The sequence below is a fragment of the Erythrolamprus reginae genome, chromosome 5 (genome assembly GCF_031021105.1).
Source record: "Erythrolamprus reginae isolate rEryReg1 chromosome 5, rEryReg1.hap1, whole genome shotgun sequence".
NCBI lineage: Eukaryota > Metazoa > Chordata > Lepidosauria > Squamata > Dipsadidae > Erythrolamprus > Erythrolamprus reginae.
This window is the reverse complement of record NC_091954.1, coordinates 71643415-71655714: the sequence shown is the minus strand read 5'-3', so window position 1 is coordinate 71655714 and position 12300 is coordinate 71643415. Positions and strand designations below refer to the sequence as shown.

At 39.8% G+C, this 12300-nt stretch overlaps 1 protein-coding gene across 1 annotated transcript in view; it reads left to right on the top strand.

Annotated features, from left to right (window-relative positions):
- The window catches only part of KIF1A (kinesin family member 1A), a 126105-nt gene that overhangs the window by 47683 nt on the left and 66122 nt on the right, over nt 1-12300 (top strand). Inside the window, exons 6-12 of the mRNA XM_070754038.1 lie at nt 1101-1279; nt 4227-4338; nt 6372-6449; nt 7559-7624; nt 8009-8026; nt 11407-11482; nt 11842-11920. Coding sequence (XP_070610139.1) covers nt 1101-1279; nt 4227-4338; nt 6372-6449; nt 7559-7624; nt 8009-8026; nt 11407-11482; nt 11842-11920 — 608 coding nt within the window. The remainder of the gene's footprint in view (nt 1-1100; nt 1280-4226; nt 4339-6371; nt 6450-7558; nt 7625-8008; nt 8027-11406; nt 11483-11841; nt 11921-12300) is intronic.

The following is a 12300-nucleotide window of genomic DNA, read 5'->3' as shown; positions in this document are numbered from 1 at the left end:
CTTGTTTCATAACCTGTGTGGACAACTGTTTTATGGTCAAGGATAACTATTAAATAGTTTGTCTTTATTATTATTATTACTTATTGGGGGAAGATCATTGATGCAATAATCATTCAGTGATATTACTAGAGGCTGGAATCAGAATTTTCAGTCCCTTTAATATTTTCCCATTTTGAAAGTATAAAATTTATTTATTTATTTATTTATTTATTGGATTTATCTGCCGCCCTTCTCTGAGGACTTGGGGCAGCTTACAACATATAAAAAAGGAAACCATACAATATAGTAGCTGAAATCCAATTACAGTAATACCTCTAGATACGAGCTGCTCCACATGCGAGCATTCCATGTTACGAGCCACGACGCGAGCAAAATTTCTGTTCGACACCCGAGCTCAAATTCGGGATACAAGCCGAGCTTCCACCAGGTGGCGCAAGAATCCTTGCTTCTGGTTATCTCGGCGCGAAAAACAAAGTCTAAAGGCATTCGTTCGAGATGCGAGTTGATCGACATACGAGCTCGGGTCTGGAACAAATTAAACTCATATGTCGAGGTGCCACTGTAATTTAAAACTAAATATACTAAACTATAATCCCCAAATTTATTAAAAAACCAATCATACCCACTCAGACAACAACCATATGTGACGTTCATCGGCCAAGGGGCTAGAGTCTAATCGTCCCAACCTTGGCGGCATAGATGAGTCTTAAGATTCTTGCGGAAGACGAGGAGGTTGAGGACATTATGAATCTTTGGGGGGAGCTGATTGTAGAGGGCCGGAGCTCCACGGAGAAGGCTTTTCCCCTAGGCCCCTTCAAGTGACATTGGGAAGTAAACATACTCGCCTATGCTTTTCTGATCTTGGGAGGAAATTGTATAGACAATACTTATTGGTTTGGTGGTTTATTCTGAGGCAGGGATAAAAAGAAAGGACAAGAACCAGGAGATAGGATGAACAGGAGCTCCTGCCTGCAAGTCTTATAGATCATTAGGGCTGAATTTTTGTTCTGGGTTGACGATGTCAGTGCCCACAAGATATTTAGCCTCCTTCTGTGCATCTCTTGCTCTTATTAAATGAATAAATGCATTTTGTCCTACAGGTGAGTTACATGGAAATATACTGTGAACGTGTACGTGACCTCCTCAATCCCAAGAATAAAGGAAACTTGAGGGTTAGAGAGCACCCACTCCTTGGACCATATGTTGAAGATCTCTCAAAACTAGCTGTTACTTCATATAATGACATTCAGGATTTAATGGACTCTGGGAACAAAGCAAGGTAAAAAGAACAACGAAGAGAATATATCTCGTTCTAGTATTCTGTTCTGTCTGGATTCCCCCAGACACCAACACCAACTAAAAAGAGTACCCAGACACGCTGGTAAAAAGCAAAGTCCTTTTATATCTTTGAAAAGAAACACAGATAACAAAAACTGTTCTTACAAACTGGAATGCTGTGAAGCTTCACAGAAGAGTCACGATGGCCAGACAATGCAACAGGCTTCTTGCTGGCACACACACCACTGTAGATAATAAAACCCACGCCTCCCCCAAGTTTTCAGCCTTCGAGGCCACAAGCCAGAATCAGAGACGCCAAGGATCGAAGCAAGGTCACAGGACTCCCAAAAGATAACTCTCCACAATCCAGGAAGGGCGGGCCTGCCTTTTCAACCTTTCTAAGGAGAACCACACCCAAACCCAGCTGTTGCCTATTAGGGATGGAAATACCTGGCTAATTGTCCCCTTCGTTGTGCTGCCCTTCTCTGCCTCATATCTATGATGGCTTGTACGTTCTCATCCAATGACTCCTGGCTACTCGCTGGGGAGAGCTCCCCCCCGGGGGTCTCAGGCTGTTCCCCCTCCTCCTCATCCTGACATTCCTCTTCCCCGTCTGCCTGTTCCTCCTCCTCCTCCTGTTCCTCGTCCTCCCCCTCTGAGCATGGAGCCGGCAGAGTTCCAGCCGTTCCCTGAGGAGCCTCAGATTGAATCACAACAGTATTGCTATGAAATTATTCATAATGATTATTTTTAGTCAAGTCCTTCACAGAAATTTCATTCTGAAAAAAATATCAGCAAGTTGAGTTTTTTCAAAGAGAATATTTTGATACCCCCGAGACAGGGAGCTAAGCCTAACTTAAATAATTAAAAACAAGAAAAGGTGTAGAGTATGGTCCCATGATTGGTCTTATAAAGATGTTGCTAGATGGATTGAAGACCAAGTTCTTTTGTGAGTCTTAGAAATTTAATATTTTAATCTATTGGCTATGCAGATTAGCAGCAATCGCTCTATAGAGCAAGAAAGAATGAGAAAATTGAATTGGGCTGGAGTAAAAAAAAAGATGAAAAGCCAAGGATTCCCAGCTCTAAAAATCTAAAGGAGTTACATCTTTATATAAATCTTGTAGAGATGAAATTTTTACTCTTTATTTCTTCCAATTTTTCTTTCAATAAAATTTTTTATATTTTTTTATTCATTTATATATCAGTACAGTGATACCTTGTCTTACAAACTTAATTGGTTCCAGGACGAGGTTCTTAAGGTGAAAAGTTTGTAACATGAAACAATGTTTCCCATAGGAATCAAAGGAAAAGCGATTAATGCGTGCAAGCCCAAAATTCACCCCTTTTGCCAGCCGAAGCGCCCGTTTTTGCACTGCTGGGATTTCTCTGAGGTTCCCCTCCATAGGAAACCCCACCTCCGGACTTCTGTGTTTTTGTGATGCTGCAGGGGAATCCCAGCAGGGGAATCCCGGCATCGCAAAAACAAGCGCTTCACTGGCAACGGAAGTCCGGAGGTGGGGTTTCCCAGTGAAGGGAGCATCAGTGAAATCGCAGCATCGCAAAAACACCGAAGTTCTCGAAACCCCACCTCCAGACCTCTGTGTTTTTGCGATGCTGCGATTTCACTGAGGCTCCCCTTGCTGGGAAACACCACCTCCGGACTTCCGTTGCCAGCGAAGCACCCGTTTTTGCGCTGCTGGGATTCCCCTGCAGCATCATAAAAACACGGAAGTCCAGAGGCGGGGTTTCCCATGGAGGGGAGCCTCAGTGGAATCCCAGCAGAGCAAAAACAGGTGCTTCGCTGGCAACGGAAGTCCGGAGGCGGGGCATCCCAGCGGCGGCTGTGGGTTTGTAAGGTGAAAATAGTTTGTATGAAGAGGCAAAAAAATCTTAAACCCCGGGTTTGTATCTCGAAAAGTTTGTAAGACGAGGCGTTTGTAAGACGGGGTATCACTGTACTATAATTTACTGTGGCAGTTTCCCATGAGAGTTATGAATTCTGAGAAATTCTGAGAACATCTGAAAGGTTCTAAACTGAGGAAAGATATTTTAAACATCTGTATACTATAAGTACAGTGGTACCTCGAGATACAAGTTTAATTCGTTCCGGACCTGGGCTCTTAAGTCGAGCAGCTCTTATCTCGAACGACTTTTCCCCATAGGAATTAATGTAAATAATTTTAATTGGTTCCAGCCCTCAAAAAACTCACAAAGTTAGTCTAAATTATGCAGAAAGACATGTTTTTAATGAAGAAATGTACATGTACATATAAATGAATAATGAAGTTTCTTTCACTTAACTTGTAAACTTTCTTAAACTTTTAAATTTACATATGTTCAACTTCTCTGCCACCCAATCCTGTAGGACAGAGGTCCCCAACCCTTTTTGCACCAGGGACCGGCTTTAAGCGATCAAGAGAGGAATGGGTGAATGAATGGACGGAGGGTGGGAAGGAAGGAAGGAAAGAGGGAAGGGACAGGAACAGAGGAAGGAAGCAAGGAAACTTATGAAAGGGGAGAGTAAGAGAGGAATGAGTGAAGGGAGGGAGGGAGGGAAGAAGGTGGGAAGGAGAAAGAAAAGAAGAAATAGAGGAAGGGAAGGTAAAAGAGAGAAAGAAAAAGAGCAAGAAAGAAAGCTGCAAGCACCCCCCCCCCGAGCCCCCCAGGCCGGCTGCAACCTTTTAAAACACGCGCGCCGCTTCGCAGCTGTCTCCTGAAGCCGAACGCAGAAGTTAGCGTTTGGCTTCAGGAGACAGCTCCTTGGCGCTTGTATCTCGAATTTGGGCTTGTAAGTAGAACAAAAATATCTCTCCCCTCCCAGCTCTTATCTCGAGTTGCTCTTAAGTAGAGCAGCTCTTATGTCGGGGTTCCACTGTATTTGTTTGTTGTTATCAACTTTACTTTCCTGACAAGAAATATAAATAAATTCCCTGCTTCTTCAATAGGACAGTAGCAGCCACCAATATGAATGAAACCAGCAGCCGCTCGCATGCAGTTTTCAATATTATCTTCACCCAGAAGAGACACGATGCAGTGACAGACATCACCACGGAGAAGGTGAACTGAAAAATCAGTATACGTTGATATTCTGGCCAAGAGCATCCTACAAGAGCGTGCAGTCATATACCATCTCTCTTGTAGTTACTGACTGTTCTGGTTTCTGGTAGAAATGTAGCAATTACAAATAACTCTTATTAAATGCATCATTTCATGAATAAAGAAACTCCATTTATTTCTCTGCTCTCCTGTAATTCAAACACATTCCATACAGGCACTCCGTCCGTTATCTCTCTTAGCTGCATTCCTCACATTCCTTCTCCTGCTCCACTTAACAAGATTTATTTTCCTAACAGCATGACTTTGAAAAACAGCAGAACAGACTGTTAACAACACAGAATACTTTTGCTTACTTTAGCGCGGCAAAAACACACCCATTTTCCCTTCGGCAATGTTGAAACTCCACCCTTCTTCTCCACTGACCCCCTGATGTGCCAAATACGTCACTACAGTATTTAACCCATTCCTCTCCTTAATATCTTCTTCCAGACCTCTGTTCTCTATGTTTTTGGGCCCTTCTGAATTTAGGGTTAACCCAGCAAGCGTCTGATTCTCCCTCGCTAGATCCTGAACTCATAGCCCCATCCTGTGGCTGGCCTCCCACCTGTTCTACTACCTGTAACCCCGGCCCCCCACTAATTCATAAACACTATCTGAATCCGAGTCCTCAATATCTTCATCATCCTCCAACTGATCAGGAGTATGTACAACACTGACCATTCACCACAAAGACTCTCAGCTCAACTGTCAGTTGGACTAAATTGGTGATTCAATGAAGAAAGTAGTAAAAAGCATAAATGCACAGGGAGCAAATGGAAAATATCTCTTCCTCTGATTAATTTTGGTCACATATCCATAGATATTTTCTCTGTGTATTGAGAAAAGATAGGAGACTTCAGAAGAAAGTTTGCTGTGGGAGGAGCCAACATTTTAAAATATAAATAGAAAGAGCTTTGTGAGGCTTGATGTGATAGCAGTTAAGTGATAATAGATTAATACTGTAAACCAGTGGTTCTCAACCTTTCTAATGCCGTGGCCCCTTAATACGGTTCCTCATGTTGTGGCGACCCCCAACCATAGGTCTAGTGTCAATTCTCCCAACAGAGCTTGAAACTGATTGGCTGGAAGGTCAGAGGGACACCCCCACTGTCAATGCCTGATTGGTCGGATTGTAAAAATATACTCCTCAAAGGAATAAAGGTAGCACTCAAATATCACATCCTAGATCTGAAGGAATGAAATATTCTCATTGAATACTTTGTTCTGTATAAAGTTGAATGTGCACAACAGCATGTGAAATTGATTGTCAATCAGTGTTGCTTCCTATGTGGACAGTTTGATTTCACAAAAGTTTGATTTATCTTGGAGTTATATTGTGTTGTTTAAGTGTTCCCTTTAGTCTTTTGAGCAGTGTAGGTTCCAGGGCGCCAGAATAGAAGCTTTGGTAATTTAGAAATGTATCTTTTCTCATGGTCTTAGGCGACCCCTGTGAAACGGTCATTCGACCCCCAAAGGGGTCCTGACCCCCCGGTTGAGAACCACTGCTGTAAACCAAATCTAAAGGTAAAGCTAAACCTCATTTTGGATGGGGTTGCATTGCCCCAGAGAGATCCTACACACATTTTGGAGGTCCTTCTGAATCATGGCTCCTTTTTAAAGAGGTGCTAATCCAGATTCTTGGGACTATTATGGTTGCTAAGAATTTGGGCAGTTTTAACACCTATTGTTCAGTATCGTTTGAGTCTATTCCACCATATGAGTATCCAAGCATACTTGCTTCATTGCTGCTTTCTTATACATTGTCTTGAGTTTTTCTTGATTAAAGCCAGTTTAGTAAGATCTGGGATCATCCCAGAGATGGCTGTTTTCTGAATGGTGTGGTTGCTAAAACACTCTGTTCTTTATTTTTCTCAATTTTTAGACTTCCTTTAATAATATCAAAAATTCCATCATGCCTAAGTGCTAAAGAATAATATGGGAGGCAGATACCGTGTTGGATATAAAACAATAGTTAATCTGTTTGCTCATTTCAGGTCAGCAAAATCAGCTTGGTGGATCTTGCAGGAAGTGAACGAGCTGACTCCACGGGAGCAAAAGGCACCAGACTTAAGGTAAAAGAGAAAAACAAACAAACCTGAACTAAAGGAGATACATGTATTTATGTAAATACTGTATATTTGCTTAAGGAAATATTAATTTTAAAAACTGTTGAATGAGATTATCCTTTGAAAAGCCATAGGTTTATCTTGATAGAAAAACCTGTAGTACTATAAATCAAAATCAATCAATTAATTTATTTTTTATTTTTTTATTTTATTTATCAAACATGTACAGGATAGTAGTTTCTTTAAACAAAAATAAAAAGTAATAATAAAAGAGGACAATAGAATAGTAGGACAGGGACGGTAGGCACAATGGTGCACTTATACATGACCCTTACAGACCTCTTAGAAACGGTGGGAGGTCAACTATAGACCTCTACAACTCTTACAACTTTTCCTTCTTAGTGTAGTTTGTTTGGCTTTCTGTGGTTAGGAAAATGAAAATGAAAGAAGTGCTCAGAAAACAAGGGAAAGGCTACGCATGAAAATGATACTATATAGGATCATTTTTCCTGTTAGATAATTATGTGGAAGGGTTCTGCATGATGAAAGGCTTGCCAGAAGTGTGAGAAGGGCAAACCAACTGTGATATAATTCACTATAACAATTGTTATTCATCTACTGTTTATGCTGTCTGCATTTAGTCTTTATTTTCCATGTAGAACACGGTTCCCAAAACTTGTTTTGTTTGTTTCACTCTTCCCCAATCTGGTTCTTTCTGATGTGCTGGGAATCCAGTTTTTAGAATTCATAACCAGCAGTATTGGCAAGAAATTCTAGGAGTGCAATCCTAAAATATCTGAAGGATTTATGGTTTTGGAAAATGGAACTCTTCAGTGACATCCTAGATTGGCATGCATACATGCATACATACATACATACGTACGTACGTATGTACGTACGTACGTACATATATGTAGTAGGTCTTTTATAAGAAAGAACAGCAAAATTATCCACCAGGAGCTTTGAATAAATAAAGAGATCTTTGAATGTGTGATATAATTCTAAATACTAGTGGTTCTGGTGAGTTAGTGATACAGCACCTTCAATATGTTTTTGTGCAAAATGTTAATGAAAATTCAATGTCCCACACTGATTGAGTATCTTTACTTTCACAGGAAGGAGCAAATATCAACAAATCACTAACAACCTTAGGAAAAGTTATCTCTGCTCTAGCTGAGATGGTAAGACTTCTATTGAGATAAGTAGAGGATAACATTTTATTACAATTTAAAATACAAAATTGTTATTTTCCCAATTAATTTCATAGATGCTTCAGTAAAAGTATTACTCAGCCATTTATCACAGCAATGTCAGATAAAGGGATATGTAGAAAATCAGAGGCTGAGAGAAGATATGGATTCTGGTCTCTTGATTCAATCATGTCTCCTTTTGGTCTATTACTCTAAAATGATAAAATGAACCCTGGTTTTGGATTATGTTAAATGTTTTTCATTGGGAGGAGGTACATAATTTATATAGGGTCACAGTTTAGTTTTCAGATCCAATTTATTAAAACTTGTTTTTATAAATAATGAAATTTTAATTGGTGTCTGCTTTATTTTCAGGATTCAGGACCAAATAAGGTAAATATTAGTGGTGGGAAAGTAATGATAGTCCTGAATTAAGCTGTTTTGTCTGAAAATTATCCATGTCCAAACATTTCATTTGAAGTGCTATGATTTATTTTTAAAGTTTGTATATTATAACAGGAAAGGACTATTATAAAACCATGTCACCTTGTAGGTAGTTTGCCAATTGTTTTTAAAAACAGTCCCATGTAGAACACAATACAATAATTTGGACAACTGTTATGGATGTGAGCCTCTGTTGCAGAATATCCTGGTCCAAACAGGGATTATAACCAACCACACAATCAGAGTGCTTCTGGAACATAATCAGAATAGAATAGAATAGAATTCTTTATTGGCCAAGTGTGATTGGACACACAAGGAATTTGTCTTGGTGCATATGCTTGTCAAGAATCATGTGGTACAACACTTAATGATTGTCATAGGGATCAAATAAGCAATGACGAAACAATCAATATTAATAAAAATCGTAGATACAAGCAACAAATTACAGTCATACAGTCCTAAGTGGGAGGAAAAGGATTATAGGAATGATGAAAAAAACCTAGTAGAAATAGAAGTGCAGACTTAGTAAAAGTTGACTGTGTTGAGGGAATTATTTGTTTAGTAGAGTGGCAGCATTCGGGAAAAAACTATTCTTGGGTCTAGTTGTCTTGTTGTGCAGTGCTCTGCAGCGACATTTTGAGGGTAGAAGTTGAAACAGTTTGTGTCCAGGATGTGATGGATCAGTAAATATTTTCACCGCCCTCTTTTTGACTCGTGCAGGATACAGGTCCTCAATGGAAGGCAGGTAGGCAGGAATCAGAATGCTTCTGGACAAATTACAATCGTCTCCTGCTAGAATTAAATCTACCCACTCAGATATTTGGTTAGGACTTGTAGCCCTCTCTGGGATAGTGATGTAAAGTTGGATATCATCAGTGCACTCAGTGATGATAATCTCATTGTCCTGTTGCCAGCCAGTTTCACTTGCATACCAGGGAGTTTCATTGCAAGACTTTGGGTAATGCAATTCCAATTCCTAGAAAGGTCGGCTGCAAAGGTTCCAAATGGTCAGAAGGTAAGTGGGAAAAGAAAAACCATGACCAGATCATCATTTAGAAATCCAAGAGTTCAAATATTGATTATCATCCAATCCAGGTTCTTAGGGGCAGAATTTCTGTAGTCTAAGGATACAGAAGCAAAACACAGATATTTTAGTGAGTGGAGTTGTTTTTGTGAATGGAGAATTGTGCTGGCAATAGTTCTGAAATAGTACATACCATGAATGTAGATGATCAAGGATGGAATAGATTTTGCTGTTCTCTTATTTTTTCCCCTTTAAAATGTTGCATCTGGAATATAATGCAACATTAATCTGTTATATCTTCCTAATATTAAAAAATGTGTTTCAACAAGCTCAACTATAATTTTCCTAACAGAGTAGTGGTCAGGGTTCGGAAAAATATAATTGAAAAAGGGTTTTAAAAATCTTCCATATTTAGCTTCATTGCCTTTGAGGAAGGAAGCACATCAGAACAGCAGATATTGTGCAGAGACTCAGTGCAGAAGAAACATGAGGTCATCCAGCTCACATTTTAAACAGTTCCGCTATCATTTTGTATTTTAAATTCTACTGCATGATGATCTGACCATTAGGTAACTTACCACCCAATGTGACTTTCCCCAGCTTGTTACTTTCCCAATATTTTTTAGATTAAAATATTGACATTATAGACTAGCAGAGATTATAATATGTTGAGGAAGAAACTCTAAGCAAAGCTCAATTTGAAAGGCTTAATAAAAGTTGGAGACAGATTAATAAACCTGGCAGGCCAAAGCCTTTAACTCCACATGATGCCAAAACCTCTGATTATGAACGAAGGAATAGAACACCTGCTGAGACACTGGGAAACTTGAGATCTGGTTTAATTAATCAATGAAAGCAAGAAGGAACATTATTGCCAGTAAGAATAAGATAAAATCTCTCAGATTCGAGTGGACCTTGACTCCAATTGGAAAACAGAATCGACTGACGACGAGTCAGTCGAGGTGACTGGGGCCCGTACTTGTCCCCCTGTCTGGGAAGAGTTTGATCTGGCGACACCTGATGAATTGGACAAGGCCATTGGAGCTGTGAGTTCCGCCACCTGTTTGCTGGATCCGTGTCCCTCCTGGCTGGTTTCGGACAGTAGGGAGGTGACACGGAGGTGGGTCCAGGAGATTGTCAACGCTTCTTTTGGGAGTGGATCCTTTCTGGATCCCTACAAGGAGGCACTTATGCGCCTCCTCCTCAAGAAGCCTTCCCTGGACCCAGCCATTCTCAACAACTATCGTCCAGTCTCCAACCTTCCCTTTATGGGGATGGTTGTTGAGAAGGTGGTGGCACTCCAGCTCCAGTGGTCCTTGGAATAAGCTGATTATCCAGGCCCTCAGCAGTCAGGATTCAGGCCCGGCTACAGCACGGAAACTGCTTTGGTCGTGCTGATGGATGATCTCTGGCAGGCCCGGGACAGGGGTTTATCCTCTGTCCTGGTGCTTCTTGACCTCTCAGCGGCTTTCGATACCATCGACCATGGTATCCTTCTGTGCCGGCTGGAGGGGCTGGGAGTGGGAGGCACTGTTCTTCAGTGGTTCTCCTCCTACCTCTCCGGTCGGTTGCAGTCGGTGTTAGTGGGAGATCAGAGGTTGACCTCTAGGTTTCTCCCTTGTGGGGTACCTCAGGGGTTGGTCCTCTCCCCCCTGCTATTTAATATCTACATGAAGCCGCTGGGTGAGAAAGAAAGAAAGAAAGAAAGAAATTATTTATTTATTTTATTTATTTATTATTTGGATTTGTATGCCGCCCCTCTCCGAAGAGTTAAAAACATAATTACAAGATAATTTTTGAGGAGTTTGTTTTGGTTTCTTGTGTGACTTTTGGTAGTAGATTATGGGGGAACTGTGCAAGTTTTACCCAACAGAAAACTCAGTATTATTCATTTCTGTGGTGACTGGTAGCTATGTGATAACAATTCTAGACTGGCTAAATTTATTTTGAAGGGTCAAATTTGTTATTTTAAGAGTCATGGGCACAGTATGAACTACCTTATGTAAGTTGAATTAATTTTATTCCCATGAGAATCATGCTGAATAGAAAGCAAGCCTTCCTGAGCTCTGAAAATCTTAAATGTTTCACGATCGTTATGAGATGATAGTCATTTATAGAATGTACATTCTTTTTATAGAAAAGAAGCTTTTTTCGTTATGTGCATAGTTGAATTTAGAGAGGGAAATTGATTCTATTTTTAAAATGAAATTATTGTTTTTTCTTCCTTTGTATTAGGGTTGAAGAACTCTGATTCACACAGATATTAGAAGTATAAGTTCAGTTTTGTATTGTCTCTTTCTTGTAGAATAAAAAGAAGAAAAAGTCAGACTTTATTCCATATCGAGATTCAGTACTTACTTGGCTGCTCCGAGAAAATCTAGGTAGGTTTTTTTCCCTCTCAACATGTCACCTACGTTCTATCCTATTTCACAGCCAAGGTCTAAATAATGAATCTCCCAAGTCTTCTGCTTGTGAGTTGTGAAGCCTTCTTTTGTCGTTTTCTTTATTCAGCTCTTGTTTCTACGAGTGAGGAAGGTAGTTGGGTTGTCTGCTATCTAATAGTAACATTTTCAGTTCCTTAAAGTACTTGCCAATATCCTGCACATAAAGATGGGATGAATGTTAAGAGTCTTCTTAATTTGGGAGACCTGGATGAATAGGAAGAGAAAGAAAATGAAGACAGGTCAGAAAGTGGATATTTAATTTTATGAGTCACCTCTGTTGTATGTTCTCTGCGCAGGTGGTAACTCCCGGACTGCTATGGTTGCTGCTCTCAGCCCTGCTGATATTAATTACGATGAGACTCTCAGCACCTTAAGGTAGAATCTTTATAAAAGGTTTCTCATCCTTTTAAATATGCACTAGACTACATTTTATGAAATAGCATTGAATTCATTGCATATTGCCGGCAAAATGATGACATTGTAAACTGCCCAGAGAGTGCTGTATTATTATTATTATTATTATTATTATTATTATTATTATTATTATTATTATTATTATTATCCTTGTTTTTTCTTGAATTTTTCTTGGAGGAAAAATGTGCTTTCATATGTACTTTATCCCTTATTTATGTTGAAAATATATATTCTATATATGGGACCCAGAAGAGCTTCGTTGTGCTATCTTTTGCTTAGCAATGCATAGGAATAAAAGTTGTGTCATGGGGACAAATTTCTCTCTCAAGTTGGATTGAAAT